Here is a 27,695-nt window from a genome sequence, read left to right as displayed (position 1 = left end):
GTATACTGCACACAGCCTACTATATACTGCACACAGCACCACCCTGCTCACTGTATACTGCACACAGCACCGCCCTGCTCACTGTATACTGCACACAGCACCACCCTGCTCACTGTATACTGCACACAGCACCGCCCTGCTCACTGTATACTGCACACAGCACCGCCCTGCTCACTGTATACTGCACACAGCACCGCCCTGCTCACTATATACTGCACACAGCACCACCCTGCTCACTGTATACTGCACACAGCACCGCCCTGCTCACTGTATACTGCACACAGCCTACTATATACTGCACACAGCACCGCCCTGCTCACTGTATACTGCACACAGCACCGCCCTGCTCACTGTATACTGCACACAGCCTACTATATACTGCACACAGCACTGCCCTGCACACTGTTTCCTGCACACAGCCTACTGTATACTGTACACAGCACAACCCTGCACACTGTATACTGCACACTGCAATGCAGCCCGTGATCTGTATACCGCACACAGCTCACTGTACACTTCACACTGCGCTCAGGTGAGCTGTGAATCACAGACAGAGTGTGACACCCTCTCACCCACTGACAGCGCCCGCCCCCCACTCAACTCAGGTGTTAACAGTGCCTGGCAGGCTGCCCGCTGCCCGGACAAACACGGCTCACTCACAACGGGAGGAGACCAAGGAGAGTCCGGGACAAAGTTCAAACGGCATTCGATCATCTGTAAGGTAGCAAAATGAATAAGCCTGGCACTGTCCCTCAAAAGGATTGAAACGCACAGCGCAGGACAGTAGAGCAGCTGGTGGGCGGCCTGTCTCCTGCATGGGGCGCCTCTGACCGGGCCTGGGCTTCGAAACTTCACGAACTGAACCGGTTTGGGTGAACGCTTGGGTGCAGAAACTGGCTCACGAATTACGTCCCTGCATTCATGAATGTGACAGTGACAGCGCGTACCTAATCAATACTCTACACACGTGTGTTCCAGACACTGAGGTGAAAATCAGGAGGTCAAGCTCTCTGCTGCACTAGAAACTGTGTTGTGGGACGACTGGCAGGGACAGGGACAGGGTCGTCAGTAATGCAGGTGACTTATGTAGTGAGTGCTGGGGTGGGGTGCGTGTCCCAGGCAGAGCAGAGACACGGGACTCCACACGGGTGCAGAAAGTTCAAGTTTATATGAGTCTTGCTGCGGCTCAAACACACCCTCCACTTGCAGCCATTGTTTCACACGGAAGGGCAAAGGCTGCTGTGATTGCTGTCAATACACTCTCCTGGCACACAGCCATCAGCCACCGCGGGGCAGGAATCCGAGCCGCCCCGTCCCGCCCGTTCCTCCAGATTTAAACACCACCGTTGGTGTGGTGACAAATCCTCTAATGCCACCCCCCCGCCCCCCAGAAACACCATATAAAAACTCATTCTTTAGGGCTGCAATTAACAATCATCATCAAAGATGCCTTCAGATCTTTATTGCACTGATGGGATACTGAGTTAACCAACACAGTCCTGTACCGCGCCGGCACTAGGGCAGGGAGGCGCGGCGCCGGGCCCGGTCGGGTCGGGACTGGAGGTAATCAATGTACAGGAGGGGTGAGACCGAATAGTCAAACATTCAGCTAATCATTAACAATCGACTAGTGAATCCAGCATTCGAGTCCGATGTTTTTAAATGTACATATGGATTTTAAGGCCGTACTGTTGGTTGGCTCTCAGCGTGTCGGTCATGAAGGTTGACGGGAGGGCGCAGACACGCACGCACAGACACGCACACACACTCATGCACAGACACGCACGCACACACACACAGACACGCACACACACGCAGACATGCACACACACGCACGCACAGAGACACGCACGCAAAGACATGCACACACATGCACAGACACGCACACACATGCACAGCCATGCACAGACACAGACCGGAAAGCTGGGGAACCAGTGTGGCTTTTATTTCAGCTCTTCCACCCAACACCTCCACCCCCCACCAGCTTCCCCTCTCCCAGCCGAGCCGCACCCCGAGTCCTGCGGCGCCGGCGACCCCGAGCGCGGCTCCCTCTGTCCAATGCCACAGCGGTCACATGCGTTTGCCCCCGGGATCGGCTCGACGGGCGCAGATCCATCCCCCGGCACTCTGAGGCCACGACGGTGATGCCGCGGTCCCGAGAGGACGCCCCTCTGCCAGGGATAAAACCCTCCATTATGCAGCACGGACCAGCTTCCCCTCATCCTCCTGCAACCAGCTCCTGCCCATCGCCACCTCCGCTAATGCACCACACCCCCCCATGTGAGGGAAGGTGACCGCCATCTTCCCCCCCGCCTTACTAATACCCCGCCCCGCCGTGGCACCCCTTCAGACGTGTTTGCAGCAGCTCTGTTCTCCAGGATCGCTCTTCACTCGTTCACCAGATCGTCCCGTGATCGCCCTTGCCCGTCCCCAGGGGGGTGCGAGCCGCGTCTTCTTTTTAACCCCCACTGAGCCAAAGCCAAATCAGAGCCACGGAAACCCGGTCCGCCTCGAAGGACCAGACGGGGAGGGTTAATGAATTACCATTGATCCTCGGCAAGCGGTGTCTGGGCCGCTGTCTGACCCGTGGGCGAGGGTCTGACCGGTGCGGCGACGGCGGCCTCGTCTCGGGGGGGCTTGGGGGGGGCGGTGTTCACTGGGGGGGGTCGGGGGTGCGCTTCGGGGAGGGGGCGGTGGTCACGACAACCGTGGAGACGGGTTTCGGGGAGCCGGCGGCGGTGCGCTGCTGCAGCTGCTGAGCCGGGACCGTCTGGATGCGGACCTGGGAGGGGAGAGGTTTCATTGTGGTGGCTGCCGTGGTGGTTGTGGTTATTTCGGTAACGGGGAGCGGGGCGGGGTCTGACCTGCGTGGCCTGGCCCTGCTGCTGGAGCTGCTGCAGCTGCTGCGCCGTGACGAAGCTCACCGGCTTGTTCCCGGCGATCAGTTTGGTCCCGGCCGGCATGGTGGTCAGGATGATGTTGCGGCCCAGGCTGCTGATGCTGGAGAGGAGACACGGGGACACGGACATGGGGACACACAGGGACACAGGGATGGGCATTGAAATCACCGCTTGACCTTTGACTTCATTCTGATTCGGCTCATGATGTCACAAAAGGGGAAGGAGGGGCAGAAGGGACGGGGAGGGACAGTGGGGCAGGGGGGCAGAGGGGACAGTAACAATACTCACTTGGTGCCGATGTTGCCCTTCAGCAGGGGGGTGGTCACCATGCTCTTATTCTTCAGGGGCTGACTGAGCACCGACAGGGGCACCGTGATCCGGGCCGGCAGCTTCCCCTGACCGAGAGACGGAGAGGAAAGGAAATAAGGAATTGAAGCAAGAGGGACAGAGAGAAAAAGTATGAGAAAGAAGAAAGGGAGCAGTAAAGAAGGAGGGCGAGAAGCACAGGATGAGGGAGAGAGAAATGAAAAACAGAAAGAGAAAAATGTTACATAAGAGACAAAGATAGACTCGCACAGGCACACGCACACGCAGGTCCAACAATAGTGGGCCGCATGCCAGCTCTGAAATCAAATCCTCGGCTTTCAGCCATGAGCGAAACCACAGGCTGCGGTGTTGGGTTCGTCACCGAGCCACGCGCTGCCCCGTGATTAAGGATCGGCTTTCAAAACACAACCAGCACGGCAACAGTGACAACACCCCACCGCGCTGTCGGCCGCGGTGAACGATCACCGTCCGAGAGGCACGGCAGCCCTGACTGACTGTTGTGGTATTTACACTGTGTTACAAATGACTGGAGGAGAGAGAGAGAGAGAGAGAGAGAGAGAGAGAGAGAGAGAGAGGAGTGGAGTGGAGGGCCGCACTCACCGGCTGGGTGCTGGACACCACGGTGGCGCTGACGGGCACCTGCCGGACGGTGGCCGTGCCCGAGCCCAGCGACAGGGCGGTGCTGCTGACGGAGGAGGGCCCCACGGTCACGCCCTTGGCCCCCGTAGCGATGGTGAAGGTGGCGGCCCCGGAGGAGGCGGTCTTGGCGGTGGCGGCGGTGGAGACGGTGATGGTCTGGCCCGGCTTGTTGTGGATGACGCTGAGGCCGGGCATGATGCGGATGGTGGTGGGCGGCTTGGCGTCGGCAGAACCCACGGACGCCAGCGACTTGGCCTTCTGCTCGGCCAGCGCGGGCATCAGGCGGATGGCGGTGCCGTCCCCGGTGGCCTTCAGGTCGGGGTGCACCTTCACCAGCGTGGCACCGCCCCCCTGGGTCTTGATGCCGTGGTGTTCAGCTGAGGAGGAGGAGGAGGGCGCGTTGGTGGAGGTGGCGGAGGAAGAGGAGGGCGTGACGTGCAGGGTGGCGGAGATGCCCTTCGGCCCGCTGCCCCCGGCTGCCGCCGCCGCCGCGCTCAGCATGTCAGGCGTGAGCTTCACGGTGGTGACGGGGGACTTGGTGAGGGTGGCCATCATGTCTGGCGTGATGCGCAGCACCGTCTGCCCCTTGGCGTCCGTGGTGATGGAGGAAGGCGGCAGGCGCAGCACGTCCTTGCCCTGGATGCGCAGGTTGGTGGCGGTCAGGGGGATGCCCGTCCCCGGCTGCCCGGACTTCATGCCCAACTGCCCCGTGATCGCCACCTGCAGAGAGAGACAGAGGTTCATCTCTCTGTGGCTGCGGCTGCTGGTGTGGCAAGTTGGAGGCGGCGGGCGGCACTGACCTGCTTGATGATGTTCTGCCCGCTGACGCCCTGCAGCATGGTGGCGGTGGATTGGGTAGCGGCGCTGCCGGGGGGCACACCGGCCGAAGACTTGGCGACAGTGGCCAGGCCGGTCACGGTGAGCCCGGTCTGACCACGGGCGGCCTGCACCTGCACCGGGCTGCTGCCAGACTGGGTCCTCAAAGGTAGAGTCACCACCGTCTGCCCCCACCGCACACAGAGACAGAGAGACTTCCTGTTAGTATAGGGAGCGCTTGGCCACACCGCATCATATTCACACCTCTCTCACCAAATCACCAATCGGTGATGTAAAGCTACTGAATTGTCTCACCTGGGTGATGCCCTTGGTGTGTGCAACGGTGACGGGCAGCCGGATCTGGTGCTGGGTCTGGTGCACCAGTGTGGCCTGCTGCCCGCCAGAGGAAGTGGTGAGGCCGGGCTGCGCTGTGACCACGCGCACCTGTGGCAGGGTGCCCGTCCCCGGGTGGGCCATTACCCGTGCAGCAGGCTGCGGACCCCCAGCCTGGGAGGACTGCGGGCCTGACTGGCTGGCGGAGAGGAGGGTGCCCAGCTGGGGCATCGAGGGAGGGGACACCAGCAGGACACTGCGGTGGGGGCGAGAGGATGAAGATCAGGTGACACAGACTGTATTGAATGAGTGATTCACCCAGTGCTGCATAAGGGAGATGATATCACTCTGCACTCTGCACTCTGTCGGGAAGGCGGGTGTGCTGACCTGGGGCTGGCCTTGACGCTGTCAGGTCCGCTCTTGCTGGGGGTGCCGGCCGAGGGTGGAGGGGAGCGGGGCATGCCGGAAGTCACCGGCGTGGGGGTGGTGGGCGTGGGGGGCAGGGCTGGGACTGGTACGGCACCGGGCTCTGTGCCCAGGATCTGCCCCGGTTCCCCTGGCCCAGGTGTCTTCACGCCACCCTCCTTACTGCTCGCCTTCTGCAACACAGAGGACACAGTGAGGACAGGAGCTCAAGGCCGGTGACAAAGGACAGCACTCTCACTCCCTCTGTCCACGCCTTCTTGTCTGGAAAGACTTGTTTACTGCGCTGTAATGAACTGTTGTAGTCGGGGTGCTGTGCTGTAGTCAGGGGGCTGTGCTGTACCATGCTGTGCTGTAGTCAGGGTGCTGTGCTGTGTTGTAGTCAGTGTACTGTGCTGTGCTGTGCTGTAGTCAGGGTGCTGTGCTGTAGTCAGGGTGCTGTGCTGTAGTCAGGGTGCTGTGCTATAGTCAGGGGGCTGTGCTGTGTTGTAGTCAGTGTACTGTGCTGTGCTGTGCTGTAGTCAGGGGGCTGTGCTGTAGTCAGGGGGCTGTGCTATAGTCAGGGGGCTGTGCTGTGTTGTAGTCAGTGTACTGTGCTGTGCTGTGCTGTAGTCAGGGGGCTGTGCTGTAGTCAGGGGGCTGTGCTGTAGTCAGGGTGCTGTGCTATAGTCAGGGGGCTGTGCTGTGTTGTAGTCAGTGTACTGTGCTGTGCTGTAGTCAGGGTGCTGTGCTGTGCTGTCACTCACTAGCTTGGGAGCTGGTTTGGGTTTCTGCTGCAGGGCTTTCTTTGCCTTGGCGGCTGCGGCCTGGGCCTGGTGGATCCTCTCTGTGGGGACAGAGACACTGATCAGACGCCCCTCGCCCGCCCCTGCCCCGCCCCGCCCCTGCCCTGCCCCTGCCCTGCCCCGCCCCTGCCCCTGCCCCTGCCTATTGCCCTCCCCCCGTCTGGTGTGGCAGGGTGGTGGCCGTATCTGCTCACCAAACTCCTCCTGGCTGCGGTCTCGGTGCAGGTAGATCCACAGCTTGCGGCCGATGTCGTACTTCACACAGGGGTCCTTCTCATAGTGCAGCCGGTCCAGAGCCCCGCTGACCACCGTGTTCACCTGCAACACACACAGAGGTACTGACACACTCACACTCACATACACAGAGGTACTGACACACTCACACTCACATACACAGAGGTACTGACACACTCACACTCACACACACAGGTGCTGACACACTCACACTCACACACACAGAGATACTGACACACTCACACTCACACACACAGGTACTGACACACTCACACACACACAGAGGTACTGACACACTCACACTCACACACAGAGGTACTGACACACTCACACACAGAGGTACTGACACACTCACACTCACACACACAGGTACTGACACACTCACACTCACATACACACAGAGATACTGACACACTCACACTCACAGGTACTGACACACTCACACTCACACACACACACAGAGGTACTGACACACTCACACTCACACACACACAGATACTGACACACTCACACTCACACACACAGAGGTACTGACACACTCACACTCACACACAGAGGTACTGACACACTCACACTCACATACACACAGAGGTACTGACACACTCACACTCACACACACAGGTACTGACACACTCACACTCACATACACAGAGATACTGACACACTCACACTCACAGGTACTGACACACTCACACTCACATACACAGAGGTACTGACACACTCACACTCACACACACAGAGGTACTGACACACTCACACTCACAGGTACTGACACACTCACACTCACATACACAGAGGTACTGACACACTCACACTCACACACACAGAGGTACTGACACACTCACACTCACAGGTACTGACACACTCACACACACACACACAGAGGTACTGACACACTCACACTCACACACAGAGGTACTGACACACTCACACACAGAGGTACTGACACACTCACACTCACACACACAGGTACTGACACACTCACACTCACATACACACAGAGATACTGACACACTCACACTCACAGGTACTGACACACTCACACTCACACACACACACAGAGGTACTGACACACTCACACTCACACACACAGAGATACTGACACACTCACACTCACACACACAGGTACTGACACACTCACACACACACAGAGGTACTGACACACTCACACTCACACACAGAGGTACTGACACACTCACACTCACATACACACAGAGGTACTGACACACTCACACACACACACACAGAGGTACTGACACACTCACACTCACACACAGAGGTACTGACACACTCACACTCACATACACACAGAGGTACTGACACACTCACACACACACAGAGGTACTGACACACTCACACTCACACACAGAGGTACTGACACACTCACACACAGAGGTACTGACACACTCACACTCACACACACACACAGAGGTACTGACACACTCACACACAGAGGTACTGACACACTCACACTCACACACACACAGAGGTACTGACACACTCACACTCACACTCACACACACACACACAGAGGTACTGACACACTCACACTCACACACACACACACACTCACCACCGTGTTCATCTGCAACACACACACACTACTCACACTGAGACAAACTGGTCAACCAATTAACTGTGTCAGTGTGTCAGAGTCTTTGTGTCTGCGAATCTCCATGTGTCAGTCACTCGGTGTCAGTCGCTCAGGGTATCAGTCGCTCAGTCCTCACCTGAGCGCTGGTGACATCAGGAGCCAGGAACTGGGAGTCTTTGAGAAGCTCACAGATCTCAGCCCTCGTCCCCTCGCCATTGGGCAGCCGGGCCGCCGCGTCACGCACTGGGGAGGGGGAGACATCAGAGAGCGCAACACACACAATGTAAAACACAGACCAGCGCTTTGAACAGATAACCCACACTTGATCAGATTAAACCTGGAGATCGGCAGCCCTCAGGAGTTTATTTTTTACTATGAAAATCACACTGCTCTGTATCGTTGGCTTGCTCTTCTCATGCAAATCAATATTTGTTTGGAAGCCGAAGGTTAATCAGTTGTGCGGTCTGCGCTGCTCTGCAGAGCCGGCGGCTTAGAGTTCACAACAGCCCAGCTGGAACAAGGCTGAGAGACAAGAAAAGCTGACCCCACAGACATAATCGATTATAATTATTGATTAAGCTGTAATATACAGTGAGGGGAAAAAGTATTTGATCCCCTTCTGATTTTGTACGTTTGCCCACTGACAAAGAAATGATCAGTCTATAATTTTAATGGTAGGTGTATTTTAACAGTGAGAGACAGAATAACAACAAAAAAATCCAGAAAAACGCATTTCAAGAAAGTTATAAATTGATTTGCATGTTAATGAGGGAAATAAGTATTTGATCCCCTATCAATCAGCAAGATTTCTGACTCCCAGGTGTCTTTTATATGGGTAACGACTCTCTTAAAGGGAGTGCTCCTAATCTCAGCTCGTTACCTGTATAAAAGACACCTGTCCACAGAAGCAATCAATCAATCAGATTCCAAACTCTCCACCATGGCCAAGACCAAAGAGCTGTCCAAGGATGTCAGGGACAAGATTGTAGACCTACACAAGGCTGGAATGGGTTACAAGACCATCGCCAAGCAGCTTGGTGAGAAGGTGACAACAGTTGGTGCGATTATTCGCGATTACTCGGTCTGGGGCTCCATGCAAGATCTCACCTCGTGGAGTTTCAATGATCATGAGAACGGTGAGGAATCAGCCCAGAACTACACGGGAGGATCTTGTTAATGATCTCAAGGCAGCTGGGACCATAGTCACCAAGAAAACAAGTTTGCCAATGAACATCTGAATGATTCAGAGAACTGGGTGAAAGTGTTGTGGTCAGATGAGACCAAAATCGAGCTCTTTGGCATCAACTCAACTCGCCGTGTTTGGAGGAGGAGGAATGACCCCAAGAACACCATCCCCACCGTCAAACATGGAGGTGGAAACATTATGCTTTGGGGGTGTTTTTCTGCTAAGGGGACAGGACAACTGCACCGCATCAAAGGGACGATGGACGGGGCCATGTACCGTCAAATCTTGGGTGAGAACCTCCTTCCCTCAGCCAGGGCATTGAAAATGGGTCGTGGATCGGTATTCCAGCATGACAATGACCCAAGACACACAGCCAAGGCAACAAAGGAGTGGCTCAAGAAGAAGCACATCAAGGTCCTGGAGTGGCCTAGCCAGTCTCCAGACCTTAATCCCACAGAAAATCTGTGGAGGGAGCTGAAGGTTCGAGTTGCCAAACGTCAGCTTCGAAACCTTAAAGAGGAGTGGGACAAAATCCCTCCTGAGATGTGTGCAAACCTGGTGGCCAACTACAAGAAACGTCTGACCTCTGTGATTGCCAACAAGGGTTTTGCCACCAAGTACTAAGTCGAAGGGGTCAAATACTTATTTCCCTCATTAACATGCAAATCAATTTATAACCTTTTTGAAATGTTTTGTTGTTATTCGGTCTCTCACTGTTAAAATACACCTACCATTAAAATTATAGACTGATCATTTCTTTGTCAGTGGGCAAACGTACAAAATCAGCAGGGGATCAAATACTTTTTTCCCTCACTGTAAAGACGGGTGACAAATTAAAGGAAGAACCTGAATAAATTAGTGGAGAAACATAACGAATGCAGATGCCTCCAAACAGGTGCACTGCATGATACAATGAAGCAATTAACATCCCATCATGCTCTGTGGCGTGTATAAAATGCTGAGCAGACCCAGTTGACCTCGATTTCGGATCAAGATGGCAAGAGGAAAGGATCTCAGTGACTGTGAAAGAGAGGTCATTATTGGGGCACGAATGGCAGGAGCTTCAGTCACACAGACGCTCAACTGACTCGTGTTCTGGACAAGTGGGCGAGGGCATGTGTGGGACACCGAGAGAACGGGACAGGCCTGACTGCTGGACCCCTACAGTGAGGGGGTCCGGAGGCTCTGTTATGCTGTGGGGGGCATTTTCCTGGCATGGCTTGGGTCCACTTGTCCCCTTAGAGGGAAGGGTCACTGCAAACCATTACACAGTTATTCTGAGTGATCACCTTTATCCTATGGTGACACATTTCTCTCCTGATTGGAGTGGTCTCTTCCAGGATGACAATGCCCATCCACAGGGCACTAGGGTCACTGAATGGTGTGATGAGTGTGAAAATGATGTGACTCATATGCTATGGCCTTCACAGTCACCAGATCTCAACCCAATTGAACACCTATGGGAGATTCTGGACCGACATGTTAGACAGCGCTCTCCACCACCATCATCAAAACCCCAAATGAGGGAATATCTTTTGAAAGAATGGTGTTCATCCCTCCAGTAGAGTCCAGAGACTCTAGAATCTGTGCCAAGAGCATTGAAGCTGTTCTGGCGGCTTGTGCTGCCCAACACCTCATTATGTTGTTTTTTTCCTTTAATTTGTCACCCGTCTGTATCTATAGTCCACACAGTGCTGGACCCACAGAAAAGAAAACAAATACCACAGCTACACAATCAAAATAATGTAAACTTGAGGGGGAATAAAAGCAATTGCATACTAAATATAATCAAGAGGGGATTCAGAATCGGACTGAAGTGAGCTAAACTCGCTCCCACAGCCCCTGTGTCCCGCCCTGCAGCCCTCCCTCACCCAGGGACAGGATGGTGACATAGGCGGGCCGGTCGGAGCGCAGCAGCGAATGCTCCCGGGCCTTGTTGAGCGATGTCTCCTTGTCGAACACGCCCTTCACCGGGCCCACCACCGACTCGAAGCCGTGCATGCGGAACGTGAAGGCCTTGTGCGGCTGGTCGTAGCGCTGCCGCTCCTGGGGAGGCGGAGACACAGAGACAGGTCACACACAGACCGGCGGGCAGACACACAGGACAGGGGGACGTAGAGACAGAGACAGACAGGCGAGCTGACCAACACACACACACGCACGAATGACATCGGCACTGTGCGAAGGGGAAATTCCAGTACTGCACCGGGGGCTGGATATCTCAGCTTTGCCGCACCACTCTGAGGTCATTTGCCTCGGCACACGGAAGGATTTGCATTCTGTCCTCAACAGTTTTACTATTTACAAGCATGTAACTCCTGTAGTGACTCCAAACGCTGTACAAACATGCGATTTACATCCACAGCCAGCACAGCACACCTCAGATTACCAACAGGAGCAGATTGTGCAGGCCGTGGGATCTGTGGTGTTCATGGACAGCCAGAGTCCCTGGACAGCCAGAGTCCAGCAGGGTTCACACCGGGACCCCACCAGCATGATGGTTAGGGGCCCCACATCTGTACCAGTGCTGTAACATGCCCTATCTAGTCCCAGAAGCATGGCGATGAGGAAATCTCCCTGCACCGGCTGGGGGGCCTGACCTGTAAACAGAACATCTCTGGGATGGTCTGGACCAGCGAGACCTAACTCATCTCGCTGGCCCGCAGTAGATACTGCTCTGTGGGGAGGAATGGCAGTCCCAGGCCGCTGCCCTTCTCCAGCCTAGTAGATCCACCGGGAGAAGCTGTCGTCCCGGCGCTTCTAGTGAGCTGGGCTGTATGGTAGCGTCGGCTCAGAGACCCACCTGCTCCTGGAAGACCTGTCTCTCCTCCCCCGTGCTGGGCCGCACCACATAGTCCGTCCACCTGCACAGGGAGGGACGGGGAGGGACACCGAGAGAGAAGGACACAGAGACGGGTCAAGCTCCTCACACGTCCCAACTACAGAGACACGAAAACTCTGAAAAGAGTTTAAAACTGCGCCAAGAACGCAGTCTGTGGGAAAACCAGCTACACATAATCAATCATCTGGACACCCTGACACTTCAGTAGAGAAAGTTAGCATTGTATCGATGGCCTGCTGTGAAGAGAGGGCAGTGGGGGTGAGACTCACACTCTCGGGGTGGGGGGTGTCAGCTCTGCCAGCTCCTCACTCTCTTGCTGGATAAGAGAAAACAACGGGAGACCAGATCAGCACCTCCTGTACAGCATGACTAACACACACACACTGCACTACACAACTAACACATACACACACACTGCACTACACAACTAACACACACACACACACACACACTGAACTACACAACACACACACTGCACTATACAACACACACACACACACACACTGAACTACACAACACACACACTGCACTACACAACTAACACACACACACAGAACTACACAACACACACACTGCACTACACAACTAACACACACACACACTGCACTACACAACTAACACACACACACACTGCACTACACAACTAACACACACACACACACTGAACTACACAACACACACACTGCACTACACAACTAACACACACACACACTGCACTACACAACTGCACTGTACAGCACGACTAACACACACACACTGCACTACACAACTAACACACACTGCACTGTACAGCACAACTAACTAACACACACTGCACTGTACAGCACGACTAACACACACACACTGCACTACACAACTAACACACACTGCACTGTACAGCACAACTAACTAACACACACACTGCACTGTACAGCACGACTAACACACACACACTGCACTACACAACTAACACACACTGCACTACACAACTAACACACACACACACACTGAACTACACAACACACACACACACACACACACACACTGCACTATACAACACACACACACACACACACACTGCACTACACAACTGCACTGTACAGCACGACTAACACACACACACTGCACTGTACAGCACAACTAACTAACTAACACACACTGCACTGTACAGCACGACTAACATACACACACACACTGCGATGAATTCAGTCTAACATCTTTATAACAGATCGTGCTGTGCGTCGGGCTGGAATGCCGGGTTCTATCCTCCTCTAGGAATCCAACGGAGGAATTCCGCAGCCTCGTTTACCTTGATGACCACCTGGTCCTTCGTCTCCAGCCACAGCTGACAGAGCGCGCTCAGATCCTTCTCACAGTCCTGACTGGGGTCTGAGGAAGAGAGAGACCGAAGCCAAGAGAGGGAGGGGGGACAGGAAGAGGGAGAGAGGGAATGTAGCATAAGGAATTTAAAGTGCAGAGTTAAATAACTGCAGTAAATGCATAAAATCTGAAGTTTTCCATACCTAGACTATATATATATATTAGTATTGTTTTTATTTAAGATAAAGTTAGTCTTAAAAAACAGAGTGCAGAAACGAAATATACTAATATTAGTATATGACTATAATACTAATACTAAATACACAGATCAGCCATAACATCATGACCACTGACAGGTGAAGTGAATAACACTGATAATCTCGTTATCATGGCACCTGTCAGTGGGTGGGATATATTAGGCAGCAAGTGAACATTTTGTCCTCAAAGTTGCTGTGTTAGAAGCAGGAAAAATGGGCAGCGTAAGGATCTGAGCGACTTTGACAAGGGCCAAATTGTGATGGCTAGATGACTGGGTCAGAGCATCTCCAAAACTGCAGCTCTTGTGGGGTGTTCCCGGTCTGCAGTGGTCAGTACCTATCAAAAGTGGTCCAAGGAAGGAAAAGCGGTGAACCGGTCAAAGGGTCATGGGCGGCCAAGGCTCATTGATGCATGTGGGGAGCGAAGGCTGGCCCGTGTGGTCCGATCCAACAGACGAGCTACTGTAGCTCAAATTGCTGAAAAAGTGAATGCTGGTTCTGATAGAAAGGTGTCAGAACACACAGTGCATCGCAGTTTGTTGCGTATGGGGCTGCGCAGCTGCAGACCAGTCAGGGTGCCCAGGCTGACCCGTCCACTGCCGAAAGCCTACAATGGGCACGTGAGCATCAGAACTGGACCACGGAGCAATGGAAGAAGGTGGCCTGGTCTTATGAATGACGAGTTCAAGGTGTTGACTTGGCCTCCAAATTCCCCAGATCTCAATCGAGCATCTGTGGGATGTGCTGGACAAACGAGTCCGATCCATGGAGGCCCCACCTCGCAACTTACAGGACTTCAAGGATCTGCAGCTAACGTCTTGGTGCCAGATACCACAGCACACCTTCAGAGGTCTAGTGGAGTCCATGCCTCGACGGGTCAGGGCTGTTTTGGTGGCAAAAGGGGGACCTACACAATATTAGGCAGGTGTTCATAATGTTATGGCTGATCGGTGTATGACAAAACAGAAAGCACAAAATTGAGCCGGCACAAACACCCACAAACAGGAGAGCCGGTCTTACTGATCCATTTCCACTGCTGAGAGCGCTCCCGGAACTCCACCATGGGGGGGACGCCGCTGGGCAGAGACAGCACCCCTGAAAGAGAGAGAGAGAGAGAGAGAGAGAGAGAGAGAAAGAGAGAGAGAGAGAGCAGGGGGATGAGTTAAGGCTGAAAAGAGCAAACGGGTCCATGCGTGGCTGGGGTGACACGTGTGGGTGCGTGACTCTGCCAGGCCGCCCACCTTTGCTCTCTCCGGACAGGAACTGCAGGGCGGGCAGGACCAGCTCAGACCAGCAGGGGGCGGCGGAGAACCAGGGATTGAGGGTGCTGGCGGGGGAGGCCTGCCACTGCTGCACCTTGTCCTCCAGCTGAGAGAGAGACGTGATTTGCGCATGTGATTAGCATATTCTTGCGCATGTGGTGGTGTGTTACAGTGCATCTCGTGGTGTGTAGTGCACTGCAGTGTGTGTTGCGGTGTGTAGCGTGTGCGCAGTGTACCGTGGACAGGCTGGGCTGTCCCTCCAGTCTCAGGATGTCCTCCAGCAGGTTGAAGAAGCTGGCTGTGATCTCCTCCAGCTGGGCGGGGGAGGTGTGCGCCTCCTCCAGTGGCCTGCAGGGGGAGACAGAGAGAAAGATGGAGAGAGAGAGAGTAAGAGAGAGAAAGAGAGCAGGGTGAAGGGGGCAAGAGAGAGAGGGGGAGAGGAAGCACCAGGTAGCAGGGGAGGCTGATTCTGAGTGGGGGACAGGGAGGGCAGATCTTGGACACTCACTCCTCTTTGACGCTGGGCAGGGGCGTGGCCGGTGGCTCCGGGGGGGCGGGGACAGCAGCGCCGGGGGCAGCCAGGGCTGGGGGGGCCTCGGGGGGGGCCAGGATGTCCAGCGGCTCCTCCGGTTCCAACTTCACCGGCCGCATCTTCTTCTTCTTCTTGTCCTCCCTGGGTTTCTTCTTGGGCACGGCCAGGTCGAACAGCGCTGGACACACACACACACACACACACACACACACACACACACACACACACACACACACTCTCTTAGTCTCGCTTCCCTGCCAGCCCCGCCCACAACGCAGGCTTTCCTTTACACAGAGAGAGGCAGAGGTCTGGCACAAACCTCGGGTCCCAGAGCGAAGGAGTGAACTCTTTTAAATTAATGGCAATTCCAAGGTCTATCCCTCCACCCCACACCCCTTCCTAGACACAACCTCAGTGCCACTCACCTACGAAGGAGCCCTTGCGCCCTGCGTTCGCCCGGGACATGATGTCATTCAGGCTGAGGTCAGAGGTCACCAGATCAGGCCGGTCCTTTAGAGCAACAAACGAGGCTTTGTTGAAATATAATTTCAGACTAAAAAATTATAATAATAACAATAATGGTAATAAAGAGTGATAACAAACTCACTGTACTGAATCATCATTCCAAGAGTGTGTTGTGTGTGTACATGTGTGTGTGTGAGTGCGCATGTGTGTGCTTGTGTGTCGACTGCAGGTGCAACACGGTGACGGGTCCCTGTATTTCTTACCGGCTGCCGCTTCCTCTTCTCCCGGTGTCTCCTCAGCATGGCCCTGAGGTCCCTGTCCCCCAGGTCCAGCTTCTCTGTGACAGGACACACGCCACACAACACGTCAATCTCCCCCGACATACTCACACACACAACACGTCAATCTCCACAGACACACACATAACACTTCAATCTCCTAGGGCACACGGGCACACACACACACACACACACACACACACACACACACACACTCAACACGTCAATCTCTCCAGACACGCAGACACACACACGCACTGACCTGTGGCTTTCATGTCCTGGGTGGAGAGGGTGGGCAGCACCCTGAGAAACACAGAGGGGCTAGAGGAGGAGGAGGGAGACGGTGGGGGTGGTAGCCAAGAGCCCACATCTACAGAGAGAGAGAGAGAGAGAGAGAGACATAGTCAGGCTCACAATAAAAAGTCTGAAAGTTTGATTGCAGTACCCTGACGCCACTACACCTCTCACAGCTGACCCCTGACCCCTGACCCCGGCAGCGACTCTCTGCCCGTCCGAGCTGCTCACCGTCGTCATCGGAGGACACAGTGCCGTCGCCGCACTCACTCTTCACCTCCTGCAGGATCCGGCCCACCCGGCGGAGCGCACGCTGCTCTCTGTCCTCCCCCCGTGCCGGGGGGGACGGGTATCGCCGCCGCACCGCCAGGTCCGGACCACCGCGGCACGCCTGGTCGAGCAGCTCCTGCACAGAGACGGACACGGCAGACACGGAGACAGCGGCGTGAGATGCAGGGACAGCAAGAGAGAGAGAGTGTGACTTTTAGATCCACTTTATTAAATCACATAGAAAGAGAGATGTTACACAAAGAGAGAGAGACATTAAACAGAGAGACAGGGACAGCACAGAGAGAGAGACATTAAACAGAGAGAGACAGAGAATGACTTTTTAATCTCCTTTATTGCACACAAAGATGCACAGAGAGACGTTACATATAGAGAAACAGAGACAGAGGGACAGCACAGAGAGAGAAAGAGAGACAAAGGGACAGCACAGACAGACAGACAGACAGACAGACAGAGAGAGAGAGAGAGAGAGAGAGAGAGAGAGAGAGAGAGAGGAGGATAGCACAGACAGGGAGAGAGTGTGAGGGACAGCACAGAGAGTGATGGGGATCCTTCATGTTTTGGGCGACAGCGCCCCCGTGTGTCTGGACACTGTGTCTGCAGCTATACATGTGTTCTCCTCGGTGCTGTGAGAAGACACGGTCCTCCTGTCTGCACTGTGAGGCTAAGAGTGAGAACAGAAAACAGTGTGGTCTACTTCTACTTCTACTTCCTAACTGATTACTGCCACAGGGGGAGGCACACGTCAATGCCATACACAGAGGGCGAGTGGCGGTCCTGAGCGCGCCGTACCTTCCTGGAGACGAGGATCTGTTTGAGCAGCCGGTGGCAGTACTGCTGCTGGGAGTACAGGAAGCGCTTCTTCTGGGACTTGGCCACCAGCTGCCTGTACTTCACCACCTCCGGGTTAAAATGGCCATCTGGGGAAGACAGGGAGACTGCATTACAGAGGGCAGAGGGGGACGGAGGATGAAGAGAGAGGGGGAAGAGAGGGGGAAGAGGGTCGAGATGAGAGAGGGATGAGGAGAGGAGGCAGGAGAGACGGGAGACAAGCCCGGGTGAGCATCCGAGACAGAGAGCGAGGAGGTCGGGGTGCAGGAAAAGGGCCTCACCTCTGAAGAGCTTCTGGGCGAGGTGCAAGGGGTTCCCGAAGCGGAAGTTCTGGTTGCCGAAGAGGTCGGCGATGACCCCCTCCTGCAGGGCGGCGTTGTCCTCGGGGAACTGCGGCAGGAGCTGGCACAGCCGCTGCCGCTGGGCCTCCGACAGAACCCCGCGCCACGTGCTCTCGCTCAACACCGAGAAGAAAATGTCCGGCTGGGGGGGGGGGGGGACGACAACATACAACACTATCAATCAGCCAGCTGTGAGACTTCAGACCCGCAATTCTGTCTAACTCCTTAATGAAGGTGAAAGCCAGGGTACATTACAACAGGTGACGCTTCTTTACATAAAGAGTGGCGGGGGTCTGGAACAAGCTCGCCAGCCAGGCTGATGCGATTGTGGGATCAACCAGCTATTGAGAAACCACAGACCGGCCCGCCTCGTCGTGACGGCGCCTGGGTTCTGCTCCGACTCACATCCTCCAGCAGGTCCTCGGGCAGGCTGACCCGGGAGTTACCCAGCATGCACTCCTCCATGATGCGTCCGTCGCTGCCCTGCCCAGAGTCCAGGGGGTCAGTGAGCATGTGGTCGAGTGCATCCATCCCACACACGCTCCTGAACACCTGGAATAAAGGACCACACGCACACGCTGTAACACCAGCAGCCTACACAGCTCAACCCACACACTGTGATGCAGGCAACAGAGCAAATAAAACAGTGTTATGCAATACAGACAGTCACTACAGTGCACACTGTAGGCTAAAGCAGACTGACACACTCACAGAAATGCCCACACAGTGTAACACCGTGACACACAAACGTCGTTACTGTCTATTTCAAACACACCCCCCGGACCACAAACATATAACATGTACAGCACGTTTTAATCGATCACAGTATTGATTAATTAAGTCACTGTCGCCGAGACCTCGACGTCCGGGTTACTCCACGTACACACCACGTACCTAAAGGTTTGGAATACTTGTATACATGTTATATTAATATATAACCATTAATAATACATTATTAATACATGTGAACACTGAGAAACTGGCGCCAGAGATTTCACGTTCATTCGTTTCTGGTTTGTTTCACTTCAGCGCCGCCTGCAGTCTGTGAATCTCAATATGAACGCAAACAAAGCTAAAGTGTTTTTTAAAGTCACGCAATCAGAATGACTCATTAATGTACGTGATTAAATATCGTAGGATCTTTAACACACTATTTCTCCCTCCAACAGCATTACATGTCTTCAGTGTCCTCCTGTCTCTGTTATAAAGACTTTACGCCGTTGTGTTGCTTCGACGCAGATTCAAACAACTTCGACGCGAATTATTAAAATAAAGACATGACTGAATAAATGTACTTTTTACCTTTTATCTGGGAAGTGAAAATACAGCGCAGAGAAAAGCAAAGACCGGGGAATGAAAACAGCGACGGACCACTTCCGGTCTCAACGCTCCACAGAGCACGTGTTTCCGGTGTTGTTCTTCCGGGTTGCTGTCGCTGTTTCCACGCTGCCTGTTTGCTTCAGTATAACAGGTTAATGTTGGATGCTTTTTATTTGGGCCACTTCTTGATATATGAAACGTTTTCCATTTCCAAGTTGACCACAGTGACTTCTCTATTGATTTGCACCATTTCCACCCTGTATTTATTGTGATTTGCCATTTGTTTGTTTCATAGTACCCAGTTTCCATGCATTAACATGATCCCACTTTTACTGTGGTTTATTTAGGGTGGCCAACGATGGAGCTGAAGAAAACCCGACACCCACCCTTGTAATAAACCAAACTTTTCCAAATTCCCCAAATCACCCCCCTCTCCCCCAGTAAAATTCCTTACTGCTTGAGGGAGCCTTGTCTCAATCTAGTAATTATAGTACATATGGGATTTCATAAATCAACGTAAGAGGTGGAGTTCTAGGTGTTGCAATGTGCCATTCACGTGAGGGTGGAAACTGCAGCTGTTAACCTTGGAAATTAAGAATTCCTAATATAGATACAAACAAATAAACAAACGGACGAAGCCATGGTCAGGACCGCTGTAACACTTTATGACAGGGGAAGACAAGTCTTTAAGTTGCATTTTCTCACAGTCTTCCATCTCCTGGATGCTGATCTCTGCTCGTGATTCATTTGTTCACGTTTCAAACAAGGGGTCTATTGTTCTCTTATCTAAATGATCAAATTAGTCAAAATATATATTCAAAACAAAGTACAGAAGAAAGGGAGAATGCAGTGTATAACCTAATCACCTGCTGGCAAGGAGTCCCTGACTGCGATGTAGAGACTGTCTGTAAAGTCCCCCTAAAACCTTCCCTTCAGCACGTGCCCCACTGAGCTACTCCGTAATGTCCAGCCGAGTGTCAGTCGCTTGTCTGTTGTGCAGTTTTAAAGCAGGACACATCACAAGACCTGACCAATGGAGAAAGAGATGAACCTGTCGCTTGTTGTGGTGAAGATGTTTGATCACAGAGCCACAACACGGGGTTGGAAAAAACCTGTCTGGGTTCCCTATTGACCGGCATTGAACTGTCCACTGCACCGCGGCTCAGGATGATTTGAAAGAAAGCAAATCTGTGCATCTCTTTGCAATAACAGAGGAGCTGGGGAGAGAGGGCTGGTTCCAGATAAAGAGAGACACACGACCGAACAAGCACCAGTGACACACAGAGGGAAGCAGTTTCTCGTTGCTTTTATTGAAGACGATGGGCTGTACAGATCATCAACAGACTGGTCCACATTCACTGGATTGAAACGCGGAGTTTCGCATTGGCTTGTGGACAAATTCAGCTCCTCACCCCTTCCGTTCCTCCGCCCCACAGCTTGTCCTCCTCCTTGTCCTCGTCCTCCCCCTCCTCCTCTGTGACCACCTGCTTGGCGAGATGCACCTCCTCGGTCCGTCCCTCTGTCGCTGTCACATCGTAGGCGTAGTAGGAAACCCTGAGAGGAGAGAGGGGAGAGCTGGCACTGAGGGACAGCTGGTGGCGGCTTCTGACTGTGATGAATAGCTGCTACAGGAAAATCAGCCCTGTGAACCTCACCCCCTGATCTGCCTCACATAGAATAACTTTGGTGTGAAGGGAAGAATTTCAGTCAGCTGGTCAACCTGTCAAGCTCTGTCCAGCCCTGCGCCCTCAACCCCTGCTACTCTGAGTGGGGCGCTCTAGGCGGCTGTCTCTTACCCCTTGTCCCGGGGCAGCCTGGTGAGCAGCAGCTGGCTGAGGTGGACCCTCCTCTTCCTCCACTCCAGGAACAGGTAGCGCTGGGTGTAGAACTCCAGCCGCAGGGAGCTGAAGTCCCCGTCTCGGTCCGCCGACACCAGGAAGCGGTACACCTTCCCTGGGGAGAACTGCACTGGATCGGCACTGGGGGGCAGGAGAGGGGGTCAGAGCAGACGGCACAGTGACTCAGACAGGAGAAGACACCGGCACGCTTCCTGCTTGGGTCTTTAGTCAACAGGGCCGACGGGAATGATTGCTAGTTCATATTTTAGCTAGGGGGCCAAGGTTCTTGAAATCCTGTCCTGGAGGGCTGGAGCATTTCCATCCAGCATAGCTTTTAATCGGAACTGAACTGACACATCTTGGCCTCTGTGGCAGGTCCCTCACAGGTGCTGCTTTAATGTGAACTATAGACGCGGCTGGACGGGACCGGCCCACTCACCCGGTGAGCAGCATAGAGGACGTCTGCACATCCCAGCCCTTCAGCTGCACGAAGAGGTAGGCTTTGAGCGGGGTGACACCCCCCACCTGCAGCTCCAGCAGGAACTGGGTGACTAGGAGACAGGAACAGAGGGGCATCGGTGAGATATTGAATTCATTCTTTAAACATGGACAAACCTCACTGAGACTGTGTACACCGCCCCCTGAAGCATTGACACCTTCAGTCTGAAATACAGCAGCAGTGTGTTGAGCACTGAAGGGCTGCCTGCCGTCACTCCACACAGGATTAAAACACCAACTGAGAAGTTACCTCAGCCAGCTCAGTGGAGCTTCACAATCCAACACTCCCTCCCTCACGTCCATATTGCCAGATATATTCTAATAAAGAGGCGCTCAAACATGGTCATTGTGGCTGATGCATTGTGGGCCATCTGGACAGCGCCTGCAGTTTTTCCTGTGTAAGCATCAGCGCTGCAGGGGCTGTTGAGTTACACAGAACCTGGGGCTCCGAATGCATTATTTCCAGGATGCCATCAGCTAAAATCAGTCCCTCTGAGAAATGATTTCATGCGTACAGGTGTGGAAGAGGGCGGGCCTCACCACAGAAGGGCGGGGCTGGGCCGATGTCCAATAGGGCGGTGAGCTGCTGTAACATGACGGGTCGGTCAGCTGACAACCAGCTGGTGTTATAGCCTGAGAGAGAGATGGAGAGGGAGAGAGGGGGTGACTGAGTCTCACTATGTTGCTGCCTCAGTGTGTCAGAGTCATTCAGTTTCCCTGTCATTTGAGATCACAGTGTGTTTCCGTCTCAGTGTCTAGGTGTCTCTGTGTTTCAGTATCTCAGTGTCTAGGTGTCTCTGTGTTTCAGTATCTCTGTGTCTAGGTGTCTCTGTGTTTCAGTATCTCAGTGTCTCGGTGTCTAGGTGTCTCAGTGTCTCAGTGTCTCAGTGTCTAGGTGTCTCAGTGTTTCAGTATCTCTGTCTCAGTGTCTCTGTGTTTCAGTATCTCAGTGTCTCTGTGTCTAGGTGTCTCAGTGTCTCACCCAGCTCTGGGCAGCTGTTGAGGCTGCCGTTGAGGCAAGTTGTGCAGAGGCCTCTCTCGAAGCTGAGTCGGGAGAGGCAGGGGAAGGCGACCAGGGGGCAGCTGGAGCGAATGGAGCTGGAGAACAGCTGGTGGGCCTGGGTGTGACTGCAGAGGACATAGCGCTCCCCTGCAATGACAGACAGCCGGCACAGTGTAATACAGGACAGGACAGCATTGCACAACACAGCACAGTGTATTACAAGGTAAGACAGCCCAGACACTGGGACACACTCACTGTCCAGGAGGCTGGGGGGACAGCCGGGCAGCTGGTGGCCTTTCCCTGTGTAGAAGTCCACGTGTCCCAGAGGCTGCAGGGTGCCCAGCGCTGCTATGGGCTCATTGTCTGAAACCCACAGACAGACAGACAGATTAACTGACAGAGAGACATGTATCCAGACAGACATGCAGTCGTACAGACAGAGACGCAGAGGGACAAAGACAGACAGAGACAGACATGGGGATTTCAGAAGTGAACGCGTTAAGGAGAATGAGAATCATGTGAAGATGAAGAAGGAGGTAAAGACACACACGTATGAAGTTGGTGTGAATAACGTCCACAAACTGGGCATCGGTGAGGTCCAGTCTGACCCCGGCGGCAGCGTCTGTGAACCCGGGTCCGAAAGGGTCCAGACCTGGAGAGAATGGGAGGTTTAGAGCATTTATCTCCTGAACCCAGTTTCACTCCCAGCTCTTGATGCGAACTATAGACACAGACCACAGGAGGCGCTGCTTTACACAGAGAGGGGCGGGGGCCTGGAACAAGCTGCCTAAAGCGCAATGTGGGCACTGATTCAGGAAACAGCAGGGCGAGACTCTGGGGACAGGGTAGCTAGTGAGAGACCGAGAGAGCAAGCCAGGCCATAAGGGGACTTCTCTGTTTGTCACCTGTCTGATGTTCCTTTGTTCTTATGCCACCTTACACATTTTCTTTCCTTACTAAAAACAAGATTAACAATTAAATAAAAGACCCAGTCCTCTCACCACTGTCCCATCCCTTCCTCCCACCTTCTCTCCTATCTTCCCCCCTCTCCCTCTCATGCCTCTCCTCTCCCCTCCTCCAGACCCACAACCCTCCCTCCTGACTGCAGTGCAGTACCTGTGATTCTCCCCAGGGTCCCGTTTAGAAGACCCCCAGCGTTCCCGGCGATGTGAGCCCCCACGCCGAAGCCGATCAGGTGGAAGTTGTGGGCGGCGGTGCCGTGGGCCTGGAGGACAGAGTGTGGAGGACAGATGGACTGTCAGCCCCAAGAGGACCAACCCTGTGCCTCCCTCCACATTTAAACCAGCTCGTTTTCAATCACTTTACATTTTTTTTTAATTAAGGACAAAGCATTAAAAACTATATATAATATAATAGTATAATCAACATTATGGTCTATAAAAGAAAGCCTGCGCTCACCAGCAGGGTCCGGACAATCTGCGCCACCTCCCTGCCCGCCTCCCGGGCTGCTGGCACCAGGCCCAGTCCCCGCGGTGCCAGCCAGTCCACCGCTAGCACGTTGACCCTGTGGGCGGCCAGCAGCTCCCGTGCCATGGTGCCCACCCAGCCGGGCCGCACACGAGGCGGGCGGCGGCCGTGCACGATCACCACGCTGGGCAGCCCGCCCTGCCATGTGGCCCCCGAGAGCCCGGTGGTCAAATTAATGGGCACCCCGCAAGGGCCGCCCCCGGGGGTAAACCCCAAGAGCCTCAGCTGCAGAGTGGGGCCGGCGGCCGACTGGAAATCAGAGCATTGGGACGCCGCCCCACCTGGAGGGGTTAGAGGTGTGGGTTACAGCTGAGAGAGACAGACTGCATTCTTGCAGGGAAGTAGACACACATTTTGTTCAAGTTATGTTTATTGGCTTTAGGTGATATATAGGACCTTGACGATGGCTGGTAAGGTGCTGGTCGTAAAGGCCATCCTCTTCCCGATACTCCTCTACGTAGGAATGATCTTCCCCCCAGACAAGGTTATCGCAAAACTAGTGACCCGAATTATATTTCGGTTTGTCTGGGGGAGCAAAATGGAGAGGCTGAAAAGAGTGCAGATGGTGAAGGGTACCCTGGATGGAGGCAGGGGGGTCCCGGACGTTGTGCGGCTGATAAAGGCGCAGGGGCTGGCCTATGTGGTTAAGAACATCCAGGCTGCTGGCAAGAAAGTGAGTTTCATGAACCGCTTTTATTTTGCCAGCAGCCTGAGACCATTCGGCCTCTGCGCCATGGACAACACCAGGCCGCACTCGTGGGACCCCCCGCCGTTCTACAGGGCGCTCCGAGCCTTTGCGCTCGAAGTAGGCCTCCATAAAGTCGTGCTGGCCTCCTGGGATTATAAGACCATCTGTAGTCAGATGAGATCTGCCCAGGAGACCAGCCGGATAGAAGATTTCCCTCCCGAAACCTGCCGGTTTATCTGGGCTAACGCTACGCACGTTTGCCTCACGAACACGCAGAAAGATGTCTCCTGGATGGCTGTGAGTCGGTGTCTCCCCACCCGAGTGTTTATGCACAGAAGGGGCATAGCTCCTTATGACACCTGCCCCTATAAGGGTTGCTTGGGGAAGGAGACGGAGGCTCACATCTTTAGTGAGTGCCCCTCCGCCCACAGGGTCTGGCTCCTGTTTTCTCCGTTCCTCCACAGGTTCGCCGTTCCTGCGCGGGCGACCGCCCAGCAGATCCTATACGGTCCAGCCAAGGGAATCTCTACATCTACCTTGAGGTGCTGGTGGCGTGTCGTCTGCGCAGTGAAGCAGGCACTGTGGGAGGGACGGAACATATGTTTGTTCAATAAGCAGGAGCTGGACCCGATCGTCATCGCGCGGAGGGGCATGGTGTTTGTGAAAGACTACGTCAATCTGGAGGTCCATCAGAGGGGCAAGGAGGAAGCCTTTAAGAACTGGCGCATACAAGATCTGGGGGAGCTCAGGATCCCGTGATGGGACCCACCTCCGGGGACGGTTAGTTCCCCCTGCTGGAGCCCGAGTCCAAGATCTTTTAAAGATTTTATGAATGATTGTTTTTAAAAGAAGATTTTAAATAATGAATCTTAATTGTTTTTAAAGATTTAGTTGTTTTTAAATCACACTGTTTAGGGTTTTTTTAGGTATAGTTTTGTTATATTTTGTTGTCAGATACATTGACCGTTTTGGGTTTAATTTAAAATGCATTGGACCTTTTTTGTTTGTTTTTTATTTTTTCCTTTTTAATTGTTTTTTTAATTTGTTCAATGCATTTTCAGTTATTTTCAATGTATCTGACTCTTTTGTTGGTGTGCAATTTTTTGCTTTTATCACGTTTTGTTTATTTGATTTGAGCACGTTTATTTTAAAGTTAATTGTTTTAGTTTGGTTAAAAATCACAAGATTTTAAAAATTTTAAGTGATTTTAAGGATTGGTATTTTAACGATTTTAATCATAAGTATTAAATATTGAATTGTTTTTATTTCATGCAATGTAAAATACTTAACCCAATAAACAGTATTTTAGGTGATATATATTTCAAATTATTTAAACTGTTTTATATTATTTCCAGTAGAAATGTCAGAAATAGAAAAGCTTCATATACTTTGCATATTCTATAAAACATGTAGATTTATAATGAACGTTTAATGTTGTAATGTCATATACCGAGTCTTTTATTACCACTCAATAAATTCAACTGAATGACTTGCCCACCTAGAAGTGGCATTAATAAAAGATAAGTATGAAACAGAATTACTGCATATAGAAGGTTCCTCAAATTGTACAAGAGACACGTGTTCTTGTCTGAGCAAGTAAGCGTCTCCATTACCAGCATTTGTAGAAAAGTGCCATGTTTTTCATATTTGACATTAGAAAATGTGAAAGTGGAACGAGGGGATTTTAAGGTCTACAGCAGGTTTGCCTTTTGGCCAAGTGCTGATTACTGGACCCGAAAATGAAAGTGCAGCCCGCATTTCAAAAAGGCAAACATTTCTATTTGAAAAGGTCATTATGAAAATACATTGCAGGGAGGAGAACTGGTTCTGTTATATTGCATTCATATTAAAATGTCCATATCAATTCCCATGCTGTGCTCTAATGTTTGTATTTGTGAATTGGCCGTTCATACACGTGGAGTGAAATGAACTTGGAGATTGAGTGCTGTCTATACCTGCTCTATTGTAAAAAATAAAAAAAGAACGGAGATGAAACACAATTAAGTTGTTTGGTAGTTAATTTCTCCAGATGTATCACTCAGCGCACTTTCCACCAGGCTGCTGTATAAAATAGATAGCCTTTGAGTTCTGCTCTGCAACTCTTACTGAGTTTTTATATTAAATCAATGAAAATAAAATAGTAAATAAATTCAACAAATTGGATACCATAAAATAGACGTTTTCTTCACATTTGTAGCAAAGACTTTAAAAATATGTTTCATTTTAAAAAGTCGGGGTTACTGTGTTTCTATACTGGGTATTAATAGGCCTAGGCACATAAGAAGCAAATCGCAAAGGTGTGGGATTAACTGTCTTTCAGTGCCTGTCATAATGTAATACGGTTACTGGGAAAGTCCTTTAACCCCAACAGCCTTATTAACCAAATGCAATGTTATCCTGCCCTGACAAATTCACACTAAAACACGAACGAGAAAGGAAACTTAACACTCAGCTAGAATACTTGTTATTTATGATGGTTTCTGTATGAACACCTTACCTGAAATAGATCCAGAGACGAGACACACAACCCACACGGCTCGCAGCATCCTCCTCCTCGGCCTGAGCGCAGGGCTGCTATGGCGCTCCGGGTGGGACGCGTCTCGCCTGTGTAGCCTTATCAGCGCTCGACAGGTTCATCATGCAAAGGCGCAGAGAATGGGTCTTTGTGCGAGCAGCCGAGTCAGTGTTTTATCATTGATCTGCGATATCTCGAAACTCTTCTGATCTTTCCTCATACATACATCAATAACGTGCGATCAACAGGTGTGCGTGTCGGTATCTGTATGAATGAGTCATTTATTTTTTCCTTTGAACCCAAATTAAAACCAACTTCTGAAATGTCCCTCCTCAAAAGAGTCGCTCAATCTTATTTTGCTTTATTTTCATCAATCTATCTTCTATGCATTCACAGAAAGAGATCACACACTTTCTGTA

The 27,695-nt window shown here is 52.6% G+C and overlaps 2 protein-coding genes across 4 annotated transcripts; both read right to left on the bottom strand.

The window, feature by feature from the left end:
* Positions 1-1,427: 1,427 nt before the first annotated feature.
* Positions 1,428-19,317, bottom strand: nfrkb (nuclear factor related to kappaB binding protein). Of its 3 annotated transcripts, none has more exons than XM_066711042.1 (26): positions 19,229-19,317; positions 18,332-18,478; positions 17,867-18,068; positions 17,547-17,674; positions 16,698-16,872; positions 16,435-16,542; positions 16,158-16,231; positions 15,855-15,939; positions 15,406-15,607; positions 15,134-15,245; positions 14,877-15,003; positions 14,635-14,730; positions 13,368-13,447; positions 12,349-12,395; positions 12,041-12,101; positions 11,109-11,283; positions 8,188-8,294; positions 6,418-6,541; positions 6,185-6,264; positions 5,403-5,614; positions 4,998-5,271; positions 4,667-4,867; positions 3,828-4,586; positions 3,189-3,295; positions 2,865-3,000; positions 1,428-2,782 (listed from the first exon to the last, which is right to left on the bottom strand). In XM_066711042.1, the coding sequence occupies exons 2-26, from the start codon at positions 18,455-18,457 to the stop codon at positions 2,654-2,656; spliced, it is 3,927 nt and encodes a 1,308-aa protein (XP_066567139.1). In that variant the 5' UTR covers positions 18,458-18,478; positions 19,229-19,317; the 3' UTR covers positions 1,428-2,653. The 3 variants fall into 3 exon arrangements, with proteins under 3 accessions (XP_066567139.1, XP_066567120.1, XP_066567130.1); XM_066711023.1 differs by lacking the exon at positions 19,229-19,317 and adding an exon at positions 19,078-19,141; XM_066711033.1 differs by lacking the exon at positions 19,229-19,317 and adding an exon at positions 19,078-19,139 and having other exon boundaries at positions 14,656-14,730.
* A 1,219-nt stretch (positions 19,318-20,536) lies between these two features.
* On the bottom strand, positions 20,537-24,355 carry LOC136754838 (lipase member I). Its single transcript, XM_066711010.1, has 9 exons — positions 24,005-24,355; positions 23,702-23,810; positions 23,136-23,237; positions 22,841-22,948; positions 22,565-22,732; positions 22,123-22,215; positions 21,524-21,635; positions 21,043-21,225; positions 20,537-20,800 (listed from the first exon to the last, which is right to left on the bottom strand). The coding sequence occupies exons 1-9, from the start codon at positions 24,137-24,139 to the stop codon at positions 20,647-20,649; spliced, it is 1,164 nt and encodes a 387-aa protein (XP_066567107.1). The 5' UTR covers positions 24,140-24,355; the 3' UTR covers positions 20,537-20,646.
* Between the last annotated feature and the right edge of the window lie 3,340 nt (positions 24,356-27,695).

The sequence above is a fragment of the Amia ocellicauda genome, chromosome 1, assembly GCF_036373705.1.
Source record: "Amia ocellicauda isolate fAmiCal2 chromosome 1, fAmiCal2.hap1, whole genome shotgun sequence".
NCBI lineage: Eukaryota > Metazoa > Chordata > Actinopteri > Amiiformes > Amiidae > Amia > Amia ocellicauda.
Note: the sequence above shows the minus strand (reverse complement) of the source record. Positions and strands in the feature narration are given on the sequence as shown.